The sequence below is a fragment of the Onychomys torridus genome, chromosome 12 (genome assembly GCF_903995425.1).
Source record: "Onychomys torridus chromosome 12, mOncTor1.1, whole genome shotgun sequence".
Taxonomy (NCBI): Eukaryota; Metazoa; Chordata; class Mammalia; order Rodentia; family Cricetidae; genus Onychomys; species Onychomys torridus.
This window is the reverse complement of record NC_050454.1, coordinates 56,079,728-56,104,163: the sequence shown is the minus strand read 5'-3', so window position 1 is coordinate 56,104,163 and position 24,436 is coordinate 56,079,728. Positions and strand designations below refer to the sequence as shown.

The 24,436-nt window shown below is 43.1% G+C and overlaps 1 protein-coding gene across 4 annotated transcripts; it reads left to right on the top strand.

Moving 5' to 3' along the window:
• Positions 1-1,380: 1,380 nt before the first annotated feature.
• On the top strand, positions 1,381-24,071 carry C12H21orf91 (chromosome 12 C21orf91 homolog). Of its 4 annotated transcripts, none has more exons than XM_036204153.1 (5): positions 1,381-1,603; positions 2,177-2,310; positions 20,051-20,566; positions 21,559-21,621; positions 22,976-24,071. In XM_036204153.1, exons 2-5 carry the CDS (start codon positions 2,184-2,186, stop codon positions 23,140-23,142), a joined length of 873 nt encoding a protein of 290 aa, XP_036060046.1. In that variant the 5' UTR covers positions 1,381-1,603; positions 2,177-2,183; the 3' UTR covers positions 23,143-24,071. The 4 variants fall into 4 exon arrangements, with proteins under 4 accessions (XP_036060046.1, XP_036060045.1, XP_036060043.1 ...); XM_036204152.1 differs by having other exon boundaries at positions 1,381-1,782; XM_036204150.1 differs by having other exon boundaries at positions 1,381-1,817.
• Positions 24,072-24,436: the final 365 nt, after the last annotated feature.

Sequence of the window (24,436 nt, the reverse complement as noted above, 5' to 3'; positions counted from 1 at the left end):
ACAACTGTCTCCCACATGCAGAGGGCCTAGTTCGGTCTCATGTAGGCTCCTGAAGAGTCCCTGTTTCAAACAAGATAAAAAATGAGAACAGGCATCTGAAGCTGTCCTCTGACCTCAAAACACATGCCAGGGTATGGACATGCCCCACACTTGCACACATCATACACCACACACACACACACACACACACACACACACACACACACACACACACATACGCTTTTTAAAAATCACTTTTATTGAATAGATGAGTAGAATCCAGATGCAAGATATTTTAGCAATTAGCACACTCAAATTTTAATGTGCATAGAGATCTGGGACTTTTAAAAATATTTTACTACTACTACTACTATTATTATTATGGAACATGTGTCACGGTGAGTGGATGTGGGCTCACAGGACAGCTCTGTGGAAACAGTTCTCTCCTTCCACCAGGAATGGAACTCAGGTTGCCCGGCTTGCCATAACAAACACTGTTAACAACAGCTGAGGCACCTCAAGTCCACGGAGCTGGGGGGGCTTGTTCAGCCGAAAGTACTGATTTTTGGGATTTGGGGTAGGACCAGAGATTCTGCATTAGTAGCCAAGTCACATGAAGTCCGTGTCCCTGGGTCATCTACCACACTTCAGTAGCATGGGCAAGGATGAGTTTTCTGAGATGGGGATTAGTGGCTTTACCCCAGCAGCCTTGAGTTAAAGCTCCAGTTTTTGTTTCTAAGGAACTGCGATAGGGGGTTAGTCACCACTGAGCTGCAAGATGAGAGCTGAGTTTCCGGTTTCTCTTCTGTGGGCTGTTGAGAAAGACTACTATAGAAAACGTAACTGAAAGTGTTACATAGAGTTTTGGCCCAGGAACGGCTTACGATAAAGTAAATTTACATGCTAATGAGAGAAAAAAGTTTAAGAAGGGTAGGCAATAAAAACAAAAGGCGGAGCCTCGGGCACTGTCCTCGGTGGATGCGCATGGGATGTACCACATTGTGGGGAGGAGCGCCTCGTCAAGACAATCTGAAGGAAAAGAAGCTCTGTTTCCAGGATTATTCCTAAACCGAGACACCTGAATTATCAACTTTGATCTCATTCTGTAAGCCAACCAACATAGGACTGGAGTTCAGGGAGAGTACGCGGTTCAGGCTCCTGGTTTCGAAGCAATCCACTCCCCACGCGTGTGTGCTTTTTTTTTCCTCCCCCACCCCAAATCCCCGCACTCCCCGTGGGTCGGCTGCTGCAAGCCGCCGGCTGCTGCTGGAGTTTGCAGGGGCTGGAGGGAGGCGGGCCCGGACGGGTCCATGTGCGCCACGCGGAGGGGCGGGCGCGAGATGCGCGCTGCGGAGCTGGGGAAGGGGGTGCGCGCCGGGTGGGTGGAGGGGTGCCGTGCGAGCGCGGGTGGCAGGGGACGGCTGCAACTCCTCGCGGCCGGGCGGCCACGTGGGGCCCCGGGACTGTGCGCCCGCCCCGCCGCTCTCCCCGTGGGCGGCTCGGGGTGGCGCAGGCGGCCGGGGCGGGGCGGAGCAGAGCGCGGTGGCCGTCTGCGCTGCGGCGGCGGCGGCGGAAACAATAGTGCGGATCGTGGCGCGCGATCGGCCGCCCGCGGAGCCGGACGGTAAAGCTCCTTCTCCGAGCCGCTTGGGCGCGCAGGGCCGGTGCCCAGACGGACGGACGGACGGACAGACCGAGAGGATCGTGTGCGGCGGGGACCCGGGTCCCACCCCGCGCCGGCTACCCACGACCCTCGAGTGGCGCCCCCGGGACCCTCCGGACCGTCGCTGCCGGGTCTCCGACGTGAGCCGTCCCTTCCCGGGTGTCCGCGTCCCCACGTGCGTCTTCCCGCGGCGGAGCCGGGGAGCGGGGTCACTGAGTTAGCGGGACGCCTCCAGGCGCCCGCCGCGAAGTTGTCTGGCCGCCGGGACCGAGCTGAAGTTGGTTGACAGACCTAGTTTCCGTGCGGCAGCGACTCGGGCGGGCGGCGGGTGTCACCCCGGGGCAGCAGCTCTTTTCTGCCGCTGTGCTTTTCACGGTAAAGCCGGGATCCTGAGCGCCAAGCATGGCGATGCTCGCCTGGTGAGACGCTGTTGCAAAACGCCACCTTTTTCGTTTTTTCGGAGGGTACTTACTGCAGGCCTTTTTAAGCAAGTTCTTGCCGTTGTGTAACTTGGCTTTTTCTCTTTCTTCACAGGGGCACTATGAACGAAGAGGAGCAGTTTGTCAACATTGACTTGAACGATGACAACATCTGCAGTGTTTGTAAACTGGGAACAGACCAAGAGACGCTGTCCTTTTGCCACATCTGCTTTGAGCTGAATCTGGAGGGTAAGGACGCGCTGTGTTTTTTTTTAACTGCATGCCATGAACTTTGAACAACTTAGGCTGAAATGTTTGAAGGTAAAACTGAAAGGGCTAAAGTGCCCTAGAGATGGTGCTAAGATGACCTGCTAACGTTTTTTTTCTGGAAATGAAGCCTGAGTTAACACAGTTGTGAACTGAGGGCAATGTTTGCCTTTAAGACACTTACATTGTTAACCTCGCCTTTCACTAAGATGAAATGAAGTGCCGGTATTGTCTGGTAAACATGGGATTTTTTTTTTTTAATAGCACACGCGTCTCACTTGTAGTAAGAGTCACCGTGACAGTTTACACGGCTTGATGTAATTTTATTCCTTTCGGCCCAAGCTCTTTTAGTCACCATTTTCCCATCGTGTGAAAAGCTTCTAAAATTTTAAATAACATCCTTTACTTTTAGTCATTTTTAAAAACCATAAAGACTTTTTAAGTTTTCTTGATGGTAGTATTACTGTGAGAATCTGAAAAAAGAAACCCTTGAGAAACTAAAATAAACGTTTTGCTGAAGGTTGGTGCACAGTTAACTGGGCCCTCAATACCCGTAGCTTGTTTCCAGGAAACATGGGATGTAACCTTACTCCTCACATGGTCATAGTGAAACCCTGAATCTTTTTAGGTATATATGAATCACGCTGAAAGGAAATCCGAAAATTCCCAAAAAATAAAATAAAACTGGCTTTTTGAATGTTGAGGTTGTACTAGGTCAGTGGAGAAAACCTTGCTAGATACTAGATATTTTAGACTTTAGTTTGAAAGCATCATTTTATTTTGTCTTGGCCTATATATTTAAAGATTTTCATGATCATTTATTTGTTTTTATTTGTTTTTCTGTTAAGAGGTGCAAAATTCCCTTATTGCTATACACACACACACACACACACACACACACACGATGTGATCATTCGTAGACTTTGATGTTCCTGTTAGGACTTGTTACTCAGACATGTTGTAGCTTCTGAAGAGTGTGTCAGGGAGCATCGTGGAATTTCTGTGGATTGAGTAGAATGCCTGTTACTTTGCCTTTAGTAAATGTGGTGATTACAGCTAGTTTTAAAAGGATGACTTAAGAAGGATGATCCTGGAGTGGAGTTTATTTGATCACACTCTCCCTGTCACAGTGAAAGAGGTGCCTGTGCGCTCCTTGGAAACACAGTTTTCCCTGTGTATTCTGACACCTTGCAGAAGTTTACATTTTAAAAGGGCAGAGACATCAGCCTCTGGTGTTTTCGGTGGAAGAAACTGAGGTCTGGCTGGTGGGCTGTGCCAGGCTGCTGGAGTGGTGATGGCAAGCTGTTGTTATACACCAGACAAATGTTTGCTGGGGACACATCTGTGCCAAGCATTGTACTAAGCGTCTTACTGGATTATCTTCATTCAAAATAGCTCTGGGAGGCCGGCTATTATTACTCATTTTGCATGTGATGGAATGGAACCTTGGAGACCCAAGCAGTGCACTTTGAAGTCTCAGAGCTAGTAATTGATAGTCCTGGGCTTTGAAGCTTGGCCATCTGGTTCTCGTGTATGTGGCCTTAATTCCATTGATCTACTGTCAATAGGTAGATAATTGTAGGATGGATGCTAGAAATCTCTCCTCCTGAATCCTAATTGGTTTTGGTTCAGCCATCTTTCCCTAGCCAGTGTTTCCTGATAAGTCAATCACCGGGCCATAATAAAATTTTATTGCGGAGACTCAATTTTCATAATTGCTTTTCTAGCCCTAATGAATATGCCTTTTAAGTAATTGTTTAGCTCTTGATATGTAAGCATGGCACTACCCTGTTTTTGAAATAATCATTGTCTGTCAGTCCAAAAGACAAAAACAGTTCTCAATTGGATTAGAACTATTTCATCCTCTCTGTGTGTTAGAGTTAAAATTCTTCTCAGCTTATCTATAGTGTTAGTTCCTTGTTCACAGATGCATTTGCATTTTTGCTGAGGTGCTATTTGTTATAAACATGTGTTTAGTGTCTAGTGTTGTTGTTGTTGTAGGAAAATGGGAAAAGAGTCCCACAAACATCTGTTTTTATGTTAGCACCCAAGTTTAAAAAAAAAAAATTAATAGAGGGCCCGCAAGATGGCTTAATGCAGTAAAAGTACTTGCTGCCAAGCCTGAGGACCTGAGTTCAAATCCTGGATCCCACATGATGGAAGGAAAGAACCATTTCCCTCAAATTGTCCTCTGGCTTCCATGAATGAGTTGTGGCACGCAACACACACACACACACACACACACACACACACACACACACACTGTTTTTAAAAATAAGTGGAAAAAGTGATATAATTGCGTATCAGAAAAAGTGGAGGGTAGAGTCTTCATCTTAGTGTCTTGAGTTATCATTACAGTTTTTTTCTCCACAGTTGGAATGTAAGAGGAGCACTTCAGTAAGACATGTACCCCTACTAGTTCAGTGTAGGTTTCTCTGTAGTGTGGTAATGTCGCTGTTGCTTATTTTCTTAACAACAACAACACAAATCTTGAAATTTCCTCTCAAGCATTTCAGTTTTTTTTTTTTTTTCCCCTGCAGATAGCCCTAGTGAAATGAAAGTGTCTTGAGGATCATGGCAGTTGGGCTAGTTTTTAGTTCACACATTCATAAATAAAAACAGCATCTTCTATACTTTGGATTGTTTACATCCCATGAACACTGGTCTGATAATGGGCCTCTTGTTCCAAGGTTGTATGCATGCATGCGTTTCCACTACAAAGACAAAGGAAGAGAGGGAACTGACAACAGACAGTCTGATCTTATTGCAGGGACTTTTTGTATTCTAGGCATGGCTCCGAGTTGTCTTTTTCCTGTGGTTTCACAGTAGTTAAAAGGAAAGAGGGTACCAAGTAACTTTTGTGTTTCCAAGGCATGGTCCTATTCTTCAAAAACCTAAAAATGTATTCCAGGGGCTTCCGTCATTAACTGTTCATGCCCAGAACTCACCGGTAGGGTGGTTTGTGCACTGTAGGATAAGGAGTCAGATATACAAACAGACAGACAGAAGGCTATGGCCCAACCTTGGCCTCAGGCGCTCTAAGATTTTGCATACCATGTTAGTGATCAAGTACACTCATGGACATTTAGTTTATTGGGGTACATTCTCTAAACCTACTTAATAACCTGATCACCACCATGCCCTAAACTGAAGCCAGGGTGTAAGGAGCCCAGAATGGGAACAACTGTAATGTATCAAAGGCAATGACGGTCCTGGGAGAGGATCCAGGGAGGCAGGAGCCACTCTGGCTTCCCAGTTAAGTAACGGAAGCTTTCTTTCCTATAGGGAGCTACTTTTAGATAAAACTAAACCAGTTCCTGGTACACCAACAGTTTCAGTGATGCTAAAAGCCATCAGGTCCTCCAGAACTGGGGTTTGCTCACTGAGGAGTAAGCATGTGTCTGGCTTCTCTGTAGTCTGTCGTCTGGCTTCTCAAATTTCTTGTTCTTTCATGGGAATGGAGGTAAACTGAGCTCCTGAATCTTTTCAGCAAGAAAATAAATCAGTATTTTGCCTTAGTTAAGCCTAGGTGAGTCCAGTGCCTACTTTTACTATCCCTCCATCCTGTATTTTTGACCATAACCTTTTTGCTCATCACTAGTTGGTGTTAAATCCTTGCTTCCGCTTGAGAGCCGGAAGTGGTTGTTTATTGTTTAAGGTCTTCTGTTCTTCCTCCATGCTCTAAATGCATCTTTCCACTCAACGCAGACTGACCCACTGCTTGAGGCCAGGAAGCAGAGAACTCGGTCTAACATCAGCCCATTTCTCCTGTTTCCCATCCCATGGTGGCAACACCACATAGTAAGGTTAACTAAAAATGGTCGGGAGAGATGTGTTGCACACTTGCTGCTTTTATAGAGGGCCTAGTTTTGATTCCCAACACCCACAAGGTGGCTCACAATCATCTGTAACTCCACTTCTGCAGGACCGAGGCCATCTTCTGTGGGCACCAGGCATACCCACAGTACACAGACATATTTGCAGGCAAAAATCCACACACATCAAATAAATAAATCTTTAAAAGATAAAGCAGTACAAATGCTATTTTTAGTTAACCTAAATGGGAAGCCTAATGCAGTTTCTGTACTTGTATCGATCTCTTGCTTTCACTGAAAATGACTGGGTGCTTTGTAAATGGTTTTGTTGAGCACCTCAGACATAAGAGATGAGATGTGGTAAGTAGATTTTACTGGTGATGAGCTGAAATTATAGAATGTTTCCAAAGAAAAATAGCTGAAACTAGACTGGCACCTGGTCAAGGCTTGTCTTAACGCCATGTAGGAGGAGCCAGGTTCAAAGTCTTATCCCTGACCTAGTTATAATAACCTATTTTCATTACTTTTCTCCTTGACTTACGGTCTCAGTAAGTTACAAGTCTGGGTTGAGTTTGAAGTGTGGGTCACCCACAGATGTTGGTCATGAAGGCTCATTTGTTGGGATTTGGTTTGGTTTTTATATATTACAGGAAGTTGTAATATTGTGGAGTGGGGTGGATAGTTACATTTGTCATATCAAAAGAAGTTGGAGGCCAGGGAGATGGCTCAGTCAGTAAAATGCTGGCAGTCTCAGCATGAGAAAAATTTGAACCCTATCATTCAAATGAAAGCTAGGCTTGGCCGAATGCTCCTTGATTCTGGTGCTGGAGAGGCAGAGCCATGAGAATCCCGGGTTTCACTGACCAGCCAGTCCAGCTCGTCGATGAGTTCCACATTCGGTGGAAGACCCTATCTCTAAAAATAAGGAGGTAGAGAGTGACTGAGCAAAGCCCCTGGCCTGGACCCCTAGCTTGCACCTGCACACATGTGTACCCTATCATGTACATATGCATACCCCAAAAGAAGTTGAGTTAGGAACTCCAGAGTTGGTATCTCCACTCCATGAGCAAAAAGACCCAAGCTTGATTTATGTCTGTTTCACTTCCCATCACACATAGTTTTTATCTTCAGGCTATGTCACAAGCCTGGGGAGGCTGAGGTTACTCCTGACATTATTTACTTATTCTCGGATAGAAAAGACTGTGTCACCATTGCCTCCCGTGTGGAAACGGAGCTTTCCCTTAGTTCCACCAACCAATTTCCTGCCCTTATGTTCCTTCATTATGTTCAAGAGTTGCTGCTCCAGATAAAATTGATGTTTTACAAGAAAGGTTTAGTGTGTACCGAGTAGTCAACTAATAAAATGGGCCGGCCATACAAATACTTTTTTTTACCCCAGTACTAAAGGTTTCACTATATTGAAAGCAAACTGTTTCCACTGTGGTTGAGGCCAGTTAGTGCTCAGATCAATCTTCTAGCCTTGGGGCTGAACTGGATGAGAGCTCACTGGATGATAGGTTGCACTTTGAAGACCACCCAGAGGCAGCCATACTTACAGTGGTCTTGTCAGAAAGCGGGAAGAATTTTCCATTTTTTTGTTTTTGACCTATCTCAGTCCATAAAGTGTCCTAATTAATCCAACTCCCCAGAAAGAGTACCCCAGGTATTTATTATTAGACTAAAAGGAATGAAGTGAAATCTAAGTAATTTCGTATATTCTAAGCTGGGACACCTCCCAGGCTTCTCTCAGCCTCTGTTCAGAAGAGACTAATAATGGAGTAGTTCCCCTTCCCCTGGGGGATCTGTGGGCAGCTGAGACCAACCGCCATCACTCCACCGCTGCTCTGGAAATGAGCACCTAGGCCAGCTCTTCCATTTTGACTTGCCACTTTCTAGCTGGGTTTCCTTCACAAGATACCGAAGCCACCTCTGCTGTCTGTATTGCCAGCTGTCACCTGCGAGACAGCCTCCTAGTCTTCCTTCTTCGTCTTGATATGTTGTGCCAGGGTATATGTTGAAAAGTTCAACTGTCATTATTGACACATGTCCAGAAGTGCCTGGCCTTGCAGCACAGATCTGTCTCTTTGTCCTGATGTTTAGAATGGAGCTCCAGAGTGACTGGTACTGAGCTGGGTGACAAAGAGCACAGGTTCCTACTCTGTACCTTTGAGGTGCCAAAACTCCACACAGTGATACGTACTCCAGAACTAGACCAGCCGATGGGAATCCCCGCTACTGTGAGACCCAGCAGGTTCCTCATCTGCACTGTTGAGTCTGTCTAGAAGTGCATGCTCATCTACATAGGCAACAGGAAGTGACTAATACTTCCTCTCATCTAGTGATAATCTGTAGCAAAAACATCATAGACATGAGTAGGGAAATTGGAAACCCTTAGCCTTATGAACTGATTTTTAAGTATCATCTAGCAGTTGCTGTAGCAAACATGTAGATTTCTCCCATCTTGAAGGCCGAATAGAAGTAACTGTATCCTCATTGGTATGTGACATAATAAAAACACTCAAGTAAGTTACTCTCTAGTCATGTAGGTAGTAAAAGACACAAAAGGGCTCATGGCCAGGTCTCTGATGTTACACCTACAGCCCCTGGCTGAAGGATGCTTCTTGGACTTCCTTATATTTACAGTGGTTTAACTGTAGATCAGACCCTCTGGTAATGAAACCTTCTCTGTGGTAGTGACATCCTCTCTGTAACAGTAGCACCTTCCCTGTGATGGAGATGCATGATACATCACAGAGAGCTATGACAGTGGCACCATCTATGTGGTAGTGGTACCCTGCCTGTGATGGTTACGCTCACTCTGACAGTGTTGCTCTGTTTGGGGTTTTCCCGTCCTCTCTGACTGCTCCTACAGGCTGAAACAATATTGGTGTTTTGCCTAGCCTCACCCCTGGTCTCTGTGACCTTGTACATGAAGCTGCCTAGCAGATCGCCTTCTGTTTCTCTCCCTCCCCTCAAATTGTCTATATCTGCAGCTAATTTTAGACAGCTCCACTTATGTAACCCATGAACACCTGAGACCGCATGTCTAAAGGCAAATTATTCTACCCCATATGTCACTTTGGAATGAATGGATAAAATAACTGAAATCCTCCTTGTGTCTACCACCCAAAGTATTGCTGTTGGAGATGAAGTATGGAGGTGGCGAAGATTTACACACCTTGCTGAATTATGCAGGAGAGCATCTCCCCAAACTGACTGTGCCTGTGAAAATCCCTTAAGAAGTTAAATTCCTCAGCCGGGCGTAGAGGCTCATTTCAGAAGGCAAGAGTCTGAGGCAGGGAGATTGGTGCATTTGAGACCAACTTAAGAGACAGATTCAGAGCCTGCCTCACACAAACACAAAAGTTCCTTTAAATGAGCAGTCTGCTCGCCCTGCCTGCCTGCCACTACTTCCCTTTAGTTATTCTTTCCTCTTGTATTGGGGCAGGATTTTGCTGTGTAGCTTCATCAGACTGGAACTCACTAGGCAGACCAGTCTGGCCTCGACTACAGAGATCCGACTGCCTCTACCCCCTCCCCCCGGACTAAAGACGCCCGCATCTCCTCCGGTGCCCAGTATTGTTCTTTTGATTGCACCCTCCTCTCGGTGGTCCTTTGTCCACTTGACTGCTGCAGGAACTTACTTGTGTGTTTGTCTCCCACACCCTTTTCCTTTCCCTGTGCAATTGTAAAAAAGACCAGATTGGAGTCTGATTGACCAGCAAGTGCCCAGCCATTACAGAAGGACTAGCAGAGCAGTGGGTTTCATATGAGAATTAACCTGGAAGAACTTCAGAGAATTGCCTTTAAGATTCTTCTTCCAGTCGGGTGCTGGTGGCACACGCCTCTAATCTCAGCACTCAGGAGGCAGAGGCAGGCGGATCTCTGTGAGTTTGAGGCCAGCCTGAGCTACAGAGCAAGTTTCAAGACAGGCTCGAAAGATACACAGAGAAACCTTGTCTTGAAAAACAAAACAAACAAACAAAGATTTTTCTTGTAAACTGACCCGGGAGGAAACTTTGATCTGTGTACCGAATACCATGAGATCTGCTCACAAGCTGCAAGTCTTACTAATGTAACAGAGGAGCTTTATCTTCCCTAACAGTAGTGTCTAGTTATCTTAGTAAACTGGACACATAAAAACAGTGCTTTGCCCCAAACACAGAGCAAGCAGTGTTGAAGCAGGCTGTCTTGGACTGCTTCTCTGCATTCCTCTGACACAGGCAAACACGACCTCTGATGTGGTGGCAGAGGAGTGAGCGCTCACTGTGCCAGTCAGTATCCTGAGTGCTTTTAGATCCGTGCTGAAAACAAGCATGTGGACGATGCAACCCAGAGTACTCTGTTAATAATCATAATATCCTAATTATCAATAACATAAATGCATACAAATGACTGTCTAGCTCAAAACCATGGACGAGTCATCCCATTAGCCAGACGTGAGATGAGACGGGAAAACGTGAAATCTCACTGAAAGTCTTCAGTGCTTAGGACAGAATTCTTTCCAGCGGCAGATACAGGTATCATGGTGGAAATCATGAAGACCTTTTCCCAGAGAGTTGACTGAAGTCAAGCACCCAGGCTTCAAAGGTGATTTCTGTATTACATTCGCATAGTCATAGCCTGTGAAGAAAACCATGTCAGGCCCTGTCTCCGTAGGAAATGGTGCCTTAGGGCTGACAGGGCTGACATGGAGCTGGGCTGGGCACTGCTCTGTCTGCCGGGCTTCCCTGCAGAGGGTGGTGCTCTCAGTTGCAAAGGCAAGTTGGCTGTGGGCCAGAAGCAGTCTGGTCACACCCACGTCCCCCTGCCCTTGCTGTTGCTGCTGCTCTGTCCAGAGCACTAGTCCCTCACTGGCTTTGCTGCAGAAACCACTTACTTCCTGTCCTCTCCCTCACCGCCACACCCGCTGAGGCCTCTCCCTCAGTGCCACTGAGAAGGGTCGTGAGAACACAGGTCTGACTGTGCATTTGTTTCCTTACAACTCAGCCATGAGTCTTCCTGTCTCAGTTTTGCGCCTTTGGTTACCTCAGACCTTGTGTCCTAGACGCCGTTTATTTCTCCTTCTCGAGTGTAATCGCTGAGCCCTTGGAGAATGCACTAAATGAGGAAGAATGATGAATAAGGACATTAGGTGAGAGGGCCACTATGGGGCTGAGAAGAGATGTTGGCTATAGAAGCATCAGTAAACACAGGACCCAGAAATGTGTGATGCAGAGGCTAGTGTTAGGAGTTGGGTGGAAGGAGTCTGTCTTCTCCTCAGCTGGCTGTGACTGGGTGTTCTGGAGCCTCTGCTCCGTTGACAGAGTAGCTTCCAGTTCTGTGGACGTTGAGGTCTGGGCCTTCCTGTGGGCCTTGCACCTCTGGGCCCATCCCCCTCTGGTCCAGCAGCGGGTTGGTTGACGCCAACTGCAGACGGTGTGCACTCCGTTCACATAGCCGCCTCCCCTGGTACCCCTTTCCTTCTCTTATAACCCTAGGTTCTCCACCAAGCGTAGACAGGAAAATCCACCTCTGCTGAGGTTCTGGTTTGCCTGCCTGAGGGGATGGCGTGGCCTCCATTCATGTGCGGGTTACATATTCTGGTCGATGCATTGTTAGCAGAGAAAGAATTCTCTCAAAAGTTTCAACATGGATGTTTTAAGAATGTGTCTATCACTTCCAGTGTCCTTGTCTCTTTGTTTGTTGGTTTATTTGGTTGACTGGACCATGGCACAGTACTTAAGCCTCGTTTGTCTTGAACTGAGGGACACTAGTGTTCATTTTCAAACTCAAGTCTGCTTCTTCTCAAGACTCCCTGGGGACATTTTTAATTTTCCCTACTTATGTAAATGACTTTGTTCTTCCCAAACAAAACAGTCCAAATACAGGGAGCAAAAAAGAGTAGGGGGCTTCCTAATCCCATGTTTGCTATTCTCAGTGTCTCTCCGACCAGATTTTCTGGGGTGAGGGCACGTGGGGAGGAGGCATTGTGCTTATGAAGGGAAAGGCCATGCATACACCATTACTGTCCTTCACATTCATTTAATACATCAGGAACATCCTTTTCTGTCAGTAGGTAGCTCTTCACACATCAGCTTTCTACAGTCCCAGCATCCCATGGAGGACTGTTTGGCTAGTGTCCAGTTTACCAGTGCTGAAACATTGTGACACCGCTCTTTTCCTTGCCTGGTTAAATTCCCGCTCTGATGTAACTTCAATTCCCCGGAGAAGATGTAGTCATTGAAGGTAGGCTGATCATTAGTTTTAATGTCTTCCCACACTGTTAAATCGATACTGGGTACTCCGTCATTTAAAAATCATTTTTGTTTCACTGTGCAAAAAGTTGGTTTCCTGTAGTCTTCTTTGGTTATCTCAAAGTTATCTTGACACTAGAATGATGAGAATGTAGTTATGACAGATAGTCACACTACTTAAAGATGTTCATCTCAACTAAGATAAAATGGACGTCAGTATTTGCTGCTCCAACATTATATTAGTAGGTTTCTGCTTTCATCTCCATTGAGAAGTGTTATAAAAAATATTTACAGCACTGTGGTCAAAGTAAGGAGAAACTAAATTGTCGGCTGCTAAAATGTCCTATCTGCGTGGCTCGTAGTGGTCTGACATACAAGTTAAAATTTGAGCTTTTGACAGGATAATTAAAGGATGTTATGAAACACATAAAAAGTACTTCCCTGGAGCTTGGGGGTCAGTGGCTCAAACATAGGTTGTTCCGTCCATAGTCTGGGGTCTCTTCATCTCTCAGACCTGTAAGAAAATCAGTTCCTCATCCGAACCTTACCTGAGGAGATGGCGATTGAGGAGACAAGACAGTTGTTCCTGGGTCTGGCTGGCTTGTCCCCATTCACGCGGTTGCTGCCATGAAAACATTTTTCAGGCTGTCTTCAAATGACCCTCAGCTTTTACCATTGAGACACGTCACTCTCCCTGGAAGGCAGTGTCCCTGTAGGCCACATGTATGTGGATGCTTAAACTGGTGAGTGTTGTATCATAGTTATGCTGGATTGTGTCATGACTCAATTTGCTTTGATATGATAGCACCACATTCAAAAAGTAGAATAAATGTTAGAACAACGGATTGAACTTACTTAGTGGAACACTTGAACGTGTAGGATTATTTGAAAAAACTGGATTGTTGGCTTACAACCTTGTATGGTTTAATTTTATTTAATTGTGCCACTTTAAATTACCTGAATTTGGGGTGTTTTAATGTACTTGTGAAACAGACCTAGTCTCTTTTGATTCTGTGTGGTTACAGACTTAGTGTCCTCCATTACGCTGAGGCTTCCCAAAAGATGGTGGGGCCTCCAGCCATGTCTTCCTTCTGATTCTCTTTGTCGGTTGTCTGTAGACAAGCCACCCTGTCCTAGTCAGTAGTCTGACCAATGTGGTTAAATTTCAGTGAAATAAATTAAACCAAATTCCAAGTTGAGTTCCTGGGTCACACTAACCTCATTGCTGATATTAAATATCTACGTGGCAAGCGTTTGCAGTATGTAATAGCTTAGATAGAGCATACACATCATCACAGACAGCTCACTAGTTTAAAAAAAAAAAAAAAGCAGGTGTACAAATTAGAGAGTCGAGTGAGTGTGGGTTTTTGTACTCTCTTAGCAATAAACAGTTGTTATGTAGGTGTGTTTTCCCAACTTTCCAACTGTCAGAATGGGGAAGTAGAACCCACCAGGAGAGGGGTGCTCTTGTTTGCTTTGTTTTTGAAATCATTTGTAATTTATACACACCATCAACCCATCAACTCACTTCTGCCTTGGCTTCTCTGTTATTTGATGTCGAGGTTTATATTTTGACACCACTTCTCTGAACTCTTGGCTTACTAAAGTTTTCCCTTATAATTTGCTTATTGAAGTAAGCTGATTTGATTACCTGCTTAATCCTCTTAACACACAAAACCTTTAGCCTGGCATAAACAGCCCTGAGCTGAAATCTGCTGCCTTGTAAGACCACCTGTTGTATGTCTTTCTTAAGCTGGCGGTTCTCAAATGTGGGAAAGTCAGGGAGCCCATTTGTGTGCTGGCTAAATGTGATCACCAATAGTTCCATCTGCTCCCAGTGCAGAAATACCCAGTTAGTTACCTTGCTTTTAGATGCTGTCAGAACCTTGAACATGGCTGACTTCGTCTAAGTGGCATTTGAGTTGGCTAACATGTGCGAGGTAAAAGAATAGGATTCTCCTTTATCTCGGCATTCCTGCAGGCACAGGGAGCAACTAGGAAAGCTTTCTAAGGAAGAACCTAGCCTGTGGAGTTTAGGAAGGACCTATTCAGATCCATGCCTGCCTTTCCACTTTTAGTTTCGTGTCTGAGCATGACAGGATAGACAACCTGAACTTCCACTTATTGGCAGAGCTTGGCAACAATGAAGTGGTTGTGTCCTTTTGAACCATAGCTGGCCTTCTGCTTGCTAAACAAATGCATGGTAATATAGTTAGAGTGGGTGTGCCAAAGCCTTGTTCTAACCAGTCAATCCAGACAAATACTACTGTGGTCGTAACACGCACTGAGGTGGCCTGACCTGGCTTCAGAGCCTTTGAGGTCACAAATAGGCATGAATCCGTTCAGGCGTTGGTAAGGACTGTTTGGGTCTAAGAACACATTCCCTGTTCTCATGATAGTTGCTCCCCCTGTATATAAGCCAGTGGTTGAGAGACTTGATTTAATAGCGACCAAGAACTCAAGAATTGTATGTGAACGTAATGTTTTGTTTTGTTTGTTTCCTCTCTCTGAGACGCTGGAGACCAAACAAAAGTTGTGTGATGGACCCACTTGGTACGCCACCTCTACTACTGACGGGGCTTCTTTTCTGTTCTGTTTGTCAAAAATGGTCATCTGCCCCTCAGGTGGCCTTCCATTCATTTTAATTTTCTCTCATGGAACTGTGTGTATGTCCAGTCATCTTTATAATTGATTGCTTAAACACACATGACGTTACTTAACATGTCTAAGTATTTCTACTCTCTTAGCAACCAAGGTAAAATCATCGGAAGGAAACACTTTAAATCCTGGAAAATTTTCTAAGCTGGGCACAATGTGAGTCTCCATTAAAAAAGGTTTTTTTTGGAAGCAATACTACTTATTACATGAATTACTGTACAAATAATTGTCTTATTTAAAGATGATATGCTTAAATTCTTTTTTCTTTTTTTAAAGGTCTATTTATTATGTATACTGTATTCTGTCTGCATGTGTCCCTGCAGGCCAGAAGAGGGCAACCAGATCTCATTACAGGTGGTTGTGAGCCACTGTGTGGTTGCTGGGAATTGAACTCAGGACCTCTGGAAGAGTAGTCAGTGCTCTTAACTGCTGAGCCATCTCTCCAGCCCCATATATGCTTAAATTCTTAAATTATTTTATTGAATTTTAATAACCTGGAGCCTTAAGTCATAATTAAATTCTCTTGATTAAAAAAATAATCCCATAGTCCTGCTGGTAGGAAAACCCTCAAAATCAGAACAGGATCTAGTTGATAACTAAATGTCCACCAGGCAGTCAGGTAATGTGATCGAAGAACACGTGTTTGGCGTCAGCGGGGACAGTGTGCAAGATCATGTTTCTTGACAAGACCAACTAGTAAACTGCTTAGTTGATTCACTACTAGTTAATCACACATATGATGTACAAGAAGTTAGGATGGATGGGATGAGAAGTACAACTTTTTAAAGAGTTTTGGCAATTGTGGCTTTTAAAAAATGACTTTCAGAGTTTCATCTCTTCTAGGAAGAAGCATTTTAGTCCCCTAGTAAGCAGCTTAAATAAAAGCCCAGGGATAGCCTCAATTTTAAGAAGTAGCATGTCAGTTATACATAAATATTCATGTTTGATTAGTTGTTGCTCCTCTGGGGGCTTTGATAGGCGATTTTATTTTAAAGAGAATTAAAGAATGTAATTGTGAGGACAACCTGCCAGGTGATTGATCAGGAGAGTTTTCAGAACATGGAAGAAAGATTTAAGTAAAAACTCTGTGTTCTGGTTTGTTTTCTGTTGCTGGGGTAAAACACTTTGTCAACTGTGTCAGGTTGACAGCTGAAACTATGACAATCCATCCCTTGTTAACTCTGACACACCACTCTAAACCAAAACCTTTCCTTTCGTATTTGCCCCTAAGGTCCTACTGCTAATATTAGATATAAAATACAGTACAGCCTTAAAAGTCTCACAGTCTTTAAAAAATTCTGTCATTCAGAAGTTCAATTTCTCTTTAAAAATGAAAAAACCTCTTGTTCGGTCTCCTGGAAAATCCAGAGTAAGTTAAATATTTTATTACTCTTAAGAGGAAAGAACCAGGGCATAAAAATAATCACACTTAAGTCAAACCAAAGTTCAGCAATGTAATTCTGAAATCTGGTAGCTCTGTGCTGGACATCTGGGACTCACTTGTGAGCTTATCTTGTAGGCTCAGGACAGCTCCCTTCCACACCCGCTGCTTGTCCTTAGTAGATGTCCAGCAGTCCTGGCATTTCCAATATCCTGGGTCTCCAACTGCAACCAAAGCCATGCTTTCACCGTGGCCTCCTCTGGCTTCTCACGGTGCCATGCCTCTGCTTCCGTCCCTGACCCCTTCAATCCTGAGATCTCTGATAATAGAAATGATTATTTCTCCAGTGTTATGTGAAATGATAAACTAGAAAAAACATAATCACTGAAGAGTTTACATAAGAGGACAGGCGTATTGCTATTATAAGTTGAGATACATTTTTTTTCCATATTAAAAATTTTATGAAGTTGTCCTGGTATTATTGTTTTACTTTTTTTGTTTGCTTATTGCATGGGATAGTTAATATGTGTTCATAAATATTTTCAAATTGAATTTTAAAATTTAGTGAGGTTAAAATTTTGTTATAATTTAACCAAAAACTAAATTGCTATTTAAAGTAGATAATGAAGTAAACTCTGTGATCTTCTTGGCAGACTGATATCATAGGAACCTGTTTGTATTAGTGCCACGCACTACCTTAGATGGTCACCCCTCTAGACTTAAGTATAGGAATGATTTCACAGACAGATGCCCTAAAGTGTCTCGGAGTAAGCTGCCCAAACTGCCTCCTACCCTTTAAGTAAGATGGGTTAAACTGCAATGATTTTGTCCATACATGACAGGTGGTAAAATAAGGCTTTTATTGGTATTGTTGCTGCTGCTGCTTTTCAAATATTCTTGTAACTTTCCCTGATGTCTTTACTTCTTATTACGTGACAGACACTAAGACTGGGGATGCCTATGAGTAAGCTAGATAATGGCCCCTTTCTACACAGAACTCACCTGGCAAGAAATAAAAGCCAATGAAGAGGCAGTTGTAAAAAATCTTGTGTCATAAACCAACCTAGGTGTGTTGGTTAGAGAAGACTCCTTAGAGGAAGTAAGGACCAGATAGAAGATGTGGATAATGGCCCAGGTTCCCAATGGATGAGGAGTAGCAGAAGGTCTGAGCATGGGGCAGGAGGGGCTTATGAGCAGTGTTTCACATTCTTGACTGGTAGGTAGCTCCCACTCTTACAGCGTGTTCTGAGTGTTAAGAGTGGAAGTAGAGGAGTTTCATTTCGACATGATGAGCTCTAGGAGCCTATAGGACCATCTAACAGCAAGAGTTGTAGGTTCTAGAAAGCATGTATGCGGCGTACAGAGCTGTTAGGCTACCCAGCATGAGACTTGGACTGGTGTTAGCTAGCATGGCACTTTGATTCCTTACTTTATGCTGCTGAAATACAAATGTTACATTCTCTTACCAGAGTTTCAATTAATAAAATTACAGTTTGAGCTTCTCAGGTTAGGAGGGCATAAGGAATGTAACTTTTCCCTTGAAATGTGGTTTTTGGTTTTGGTTTTTTTTTCCTAACCTAGCACCTCAGTGGCTTTCCTTACTCCATTTTCACACATATTTAGACTGAATCTTTCTGGCAGGCATTCATTTAAAACTGCACATGCCTGATTTACCTTCAGTATGGTATGGAAGGAGAACAGTTTGACTTTAATGACATGTCTTGAATTATAAAAATGCATGACTATTTTGAAAAAAATGTTTTGAATTTGAAAATGTTTCCTGTATTTTAAAAAGCTTCACTAAGAAAACTAGGAGCTATAAAAGGGTAGTCAAAATATTTCCATTATTTCTAGTATGTCATGAATACTTATGAGTTGAATTTAGACCGGCTAATGGGCTTAGTGCTGTATGAGTAATAATTGTGTATAATTCGTTTCTTCTAGAAGATAAAAATTACCTTGATATTGATATGTTAAGTATAAAATTAAACTGAAAAATGTAGACATTTTGATTTTCTTACAAAATAAATTGAAACAGTTCATTGCATTTGTAAGGCTTTTATGTTTGTATATTTATAAATTATATACATTTATGTATTCTAACTCTGGCGTATATCTTCCAAGTCAAACCATAACTCATTAGTGAAGTCCCATAGACCCTCAGACATTACAGGATTATTGTCATTGCTCTTAGTTACCCTCCAAAACTTGATGGGAAGACCCTGCCGCTAAAGAGGACACATACTTGTGTCAGAGAATATGATAACATCAGTCTGGCCCCGACCTGTATGTTCCCTCCCCACTGGCCATCCTCGCGGTGCCAGAAGGTACTGTGCACTCGAAGGAGGAGAGAAATAGTCTTGTCCAGCTGTGAAGAATGACTGGCCTAGCAAGATATGCTCACTGGTCAACAGTGGCCACAGTGTTAAGGGAGTAACCAGTCATTTTCTGCTATAACTTAAGGCCAGTTCTATAAAACAAAACTCATGTCTAGTACCAAAATTCAGATACTGGGCCAAGAACTGGTGGCTGGGTAGGAATGGTGCTGAGGCACAGGGGAGGAATTGGCGAAGAGGGAGGAGGCGTGAGTATGTGTTTGATAATAGACTTTTTCAAAACAATTTTCTTAATATGATTAACATGTGTTGTTGGGAAAAAGCTTTCTAGGATACATGTGTTTGTAGTGTATGTAATTGTGTTCTTTTGTGGGGGTACACGTGTATACAGATTCATGTGTGCATAAAGTGGAATCCTGAGGTTGATGCTGGGTATCTTCAGGGATCACCCTCTACTTTATTTACGAGGCCAGAGCTCACTGTGTGCTTTATGTATGTACTTTATGAAGACTAGTGATTGCTGGGAACAACGGGGTGTGTTTTTTAGATCGTATCCACTAATACGCCCCTGGACTGACAGAGACTCAAACCCAATCATTAAAGTTTTCGAAAGTCTTTGCTAGTCATAAAAATATTACTGTTGAGCTGCGTGGTGGTGGTGCATGCCCTTAATCCCAGCACTTGGGAGGCAGGATCTCTGTGAGTTCGAGGCCAGCTTGGTCTACAGAGCGAGATCCAGGACAGGCACCAAAACTACACAGAGAAACCCTGTCTCGAAAAAAATGGAAAAAAATACATATATTACTGTTGAGCTGGAGCTATGGCTCAGTAAAGTAAAGCCCCTGCTGTGCTAGCATGGGCCTTGACTCTGATCCCTAGAATGCAGGCCAAGATAGGTGGAGCGGTGACTAGGGGCCTCATTGACCAGACCACCTCGCCAAGTCACTGAGTTTCAAGTAAGGACTCTGTCTTAAGAAATAAAGGTGGAGAGCAGGCCAGGAGAGGCACACTTGGTTGACCTGGGACCTCCACACATACACCAGCCTGTGTGAACACACATACACATGTAACTGCACACATACTGCAAATGAATAAAAATATTTTGAATAGAAAGCTAAATGGAAACACCGAGTAGGCTACATTTTGTATTATCAGTGTCAATATTTAACATTTTTCTCTAATTTTCAGATGAGTTCTATCAAGAATTCCCTAAGATTCATTAGTACTTAAAGTAGTGTTTTATTAAGAAAATGTGAGTATTTTTTGAGTTTTCATTCTGTCTTCTTTTCATTTTAGGAGTACGAAAATCTAGTCTTTTACATACCAAATCACTGAGAGGCCATAAAGACTGCTTTGAAAAATATCATTTAATTGCAAACCAGGATTGTTCTCGATCCAAGCTTTCCAAAAGTACTTACGAAGGAGTTAAAACCATTCTGAGTAAGAAGATAAACTGGATTGTACAATATGCACAAAATAAGGATATGGACTTGGATCCCGAGTGTTCCAAAAATACCCAGCATCACCTGTTTAATTTCAGGCATAAGCCAGATAAGAAATTGCTCCCACAGTTTGACTCTCAAGTGCCAAAGTACTCTGCCAAAGGGATAGCTGGGGACAGGGGTGCCATCTCAAGCTATACACACAGGATTTTGGAGCAGGGGGAAAGTACAGACTTTGGGCTTGCTATATTGCAAGGCTCAGAGGCACTGTGGCCTCACAAACACAACCAGGCGCAGAAGAAAGAAGAGATGAGCTCTGGCCCAGAGGCAGCTGTCCAGACCCAGACTCCGCATTATAGCAGAGAGCAACGTAAGTAGTGTGGGAGGAAGAAGAAAGGCAGAGACTGCGTGGTTTGTTCGTGTTGGGGGGTTGGGTGGTAGTTGGTTTTGGTTGGTTTGGTTTTCTGTGTGTGTGTGTGTGTGTGTGTGTGTGTGTATAGAATTATAAACTTGGTGAACATAGTATTTAAGTGACAGATGCACCTCAGTGAATGTGAGCTGTCTTACACGCTTCTCTAGAATGTTCTTGAGTATGTATTCTATACTGACTTTCATTGGCTCCATCATTTCTTTGGCCATTTTTAGTGACCAAAAGGAATGGAATCAGCAAACTGAATTGGAAGTTCAGGGTTCCTACTGTTTATGTAACTGGAGCCATTGGCCAGTATACATCACCATGTTGCTAACCCTTATAAGACTAGTTGGCCAGGAGCCCAACTTAAACATCTGACAGTGTACTAAAGGGTAGAAGTTAGTGTGGGCATTTATTTTAAAAATGTAAATGACTTCTTTGGCCTGCACCATTTCCACATCTCACTAGGATGATTTTAATTGGCCAGAGTTATCTTAGCTCCAAAGGGACCTTGACTGTGTCTTTAGACAAGTTCTTAATCTTCGTGTACAGGTTGTTTTACTGGATAGATGTCTCACAGTACTTTAAAGTAGTGTTTTAAAACCCCAGGTCGTGACTTATCCAGAGCTTACTCAGAGTCAGTGTGAACAGGCAGTGACTAGTACTTCTGAAATCTGAAAGAGAAGATAGTAGAATCCAATAGTCTGATGGCGTTCCCTTCCTTTTCAAACTCTTGTTTCCTGTGGATGATGGAGGTAGTGACATAGAAAATGTGTTCCTTAAGGGTTTTGTAGTTAGAATGTGCTACACTTTCAGAACCAATGGTGGAGACTGGGGTTCTGTTGGATATTGTATTGGGAATGAGCTGCACATTCTTTGCCTAAGACACTGACAGATAACTCACTTTCCGAGGTTGTCTGTGGTAACAATGAATGTATTTTATGTTTCAGTGAATTCAATGACTCTTGAGGAAGTAGAAGAACTGAACACAAGGCTCCAACAGCAAATCCAGGGTAAAGAATCGCCCTCAGTGCTTTTTGTTGTGTGTGAAAATGTTATTACAAAATATCCCCCGGGATTGGACTTTGTTAGCTTCCACATTATTTAAATTTGGAAATTAAGATAGACCTGTTGGGGGTTTCTGAGGCAGACAGTAAGGGAAAGTTTCGTGAGGACCATCAGGAAAATAATCTAAGTAGAAGGGAGACTACAGCTAGCCTCTGCCTCTTGCCATCCTTGACGTCACTGTGGGCCACTCACCGTGCCAGGCACCCTGGGCTACGCGTCCGGTAGTTCCTTAAGGTAGTAGTATTATCCCTGGTTGGTTATCTCTATAAACTATGAACCATTTGAAACACATAAAAATAGTAAGGTCGGTGTAGTGGCCACTGCCTGTCCTTGTCAGCATCAACTGTTACTAAAACATGGCTGTTTTCCTTACCACCTGTTTCCATTCCTCTCACCTCATGTCAGCCACCAGCATGGATTACTTTGAGAACCCTAACAACGTATTGTTTTTGTCCACAGATATGTCAGGGTTTTGTTTTTAAAAAAATCAGTCATACCCTCACTATTGAGTCTTAAAAAGAAACCACAGAATTCTGTAGCATCATCACAGACATCAGCACCTACAGTATTTCCAAGCCCCATTGTCTTGTCTTCCAGCTCTTCCCATTTAGGTGAGGCAGTTAGCTGCACATTGGAGACCTCTAAGTTGCTTACACAGATGATGCATTCGGTCAGTAGCAGACTTAACTGCAAAAAAGTAAACTAACAGGCATAATCCCAGCTGACATTGGTTAAGTACTTACTCTGTATTCTGTACAAGTAGGATTCATTTATCTCTCACAGTGTCTGTGTGAGCTGTTGGCCATTAGTATTGAATTTTTCCATAAAAGGATATTCAAGGAGAAGGTTTAGATGACTTACCTGGAGCACTTACATACATGGTCATAGGAGCCAGGATTTTGAAAATCCAGGGAATCTGTTCCAAGCCTCTCGGAGGAGTTTCTGGACCTGGATATTAATGAGCGTTTCTCTGACAAGTCATTACATATTGATTGAACCTACTTGTAGGTTAAAGTGGAGAAGAGGCTCAAATGTTGGCCAGTGTTTCTGCTGTGCACACTCTAGTCTTTCTTAGGTTGGCACTTGATGGAGAGGAGACAGCGTCTCGGCTGTCTACACAAAATGCAATAGGATGATCCCCATTGATAGGCTGTGGAGAAAACAGCTGTTTTCCTTGGTATCAAATGAGTTTCCTGTTGAGATTTACCCAATGCATGGTACCTCCATTACTTCAAACGGGAAGTCTCAGGGTTAGCTTCCTGTGCACTAACACTGACACTGCCTTTGAAATCCTCACAGGAGTGTTTGAAGAGTTAACTCGCCAAGTGCAAGAAAAAGACTCTCTGGCGTCGGAGCTCCATGTCCGTCACGTAGCCATTGAGCAGCTTCTCAAGAATTGCTCCAAGCTACCATGCCTGCAAGTTGGCCGCGCAGGGACGAGGTCACACCTGTCCATAAACAACTGAACTGGACCAAGTTCCTGTGCTTCACCCTGCTGGCCTGCTGAGCACGTGTACCTGGAAAACATTTGAAGAAAGTTATGGTCCTTTTTTTTTTTTTATGGTTGTTGTACTTGCAAAACATAAGATAATATTTATTATCTTTTCCTAATAAAGCAGATCACTCTAGTCTAGGGCTAATCATTTGGCTTCATTTGGGGACTTTTTCTTATAATTACTCAAAGCCCCTCCCTAACTTTACCATGTGTGACTACTTAAATATACTGTTAGAGTGTGTTTTCATTGGACATTCTCTATTGTAACTCAGCTGTCAAAACCATAGGAGCCTAATAAGGTCTTACGTTAGTCTAAACTACTAGAGGTAATTTTTAAGAGGTCAGTAGAATTCATAATATCACCTTATTTATGAGCAATATTTTAATACGAAATTTTATATATAAATTGCTATTTTGGGTATTTTTCATTGTCTTTATAAATGTGTATTTGAATGGCCATGTGTATTTGCACATCCATGTGTGAATATGTTCACCCATATGAAGATTACTGCATTTGGAGGGTATAGTGTTTTTATAACTGTTATCTTTCTTTCCAAAGATAAATGTGTTTTGGATAGTATTTGGAGAAGCAGTCTGCCTAGCTGAGCTATCTGAAATACTAACAGCATGTGAAAATGAAATTAATCACTCTCTAAAGCAAATATCCAAGGAAATAAAGCACATTATTGTTTTCTAATGAAAACAAGTGTGAGTTAGCTTACAAAGAAAATACTATTCTGGTTCTTGTGTGTCAGTCTCCATAAACGTAGATGCCCCACTCGACGACTTAATTCTCCTGACTTTCTTTGCTCTGATAGTTTTTGGGTAAAGTAAATCAGCTCTCAGCCCTGAGTCCAGTGTACTGAAATTAGTCCTAAAAAAAAAAAAAAAAAAAAGAAAGGAAGGAAGGAAGCATTTAAGGTACCTTCCTAAGTTTTTTTTTTGTTTTTTTGTTTTTGTTTTTGTTTTTTTTAGCTGAGGATCGAACCCAGGGCCTTTTGCTTGCTAGGCAAGCCCTCTACCACTGAGCTAAATCCCCAACCCCTTTTCCTAAGTTTTAAAATCTAAAGGGATAGAAGATTACCAGGACAAAAAAATAAATAAATAAAAAATAAAAAAAATCAACAATTCAATAAAATAAGCCCATTTTTAAAAAGATATTATAAGCTACTTAAGTTCTAGATTCTTAACTAATAAATTACCTCAAGAAGTTAGATAAGATTTAATGGCATAATAAAAGTTATGACAAATCCAAAATTAAGATG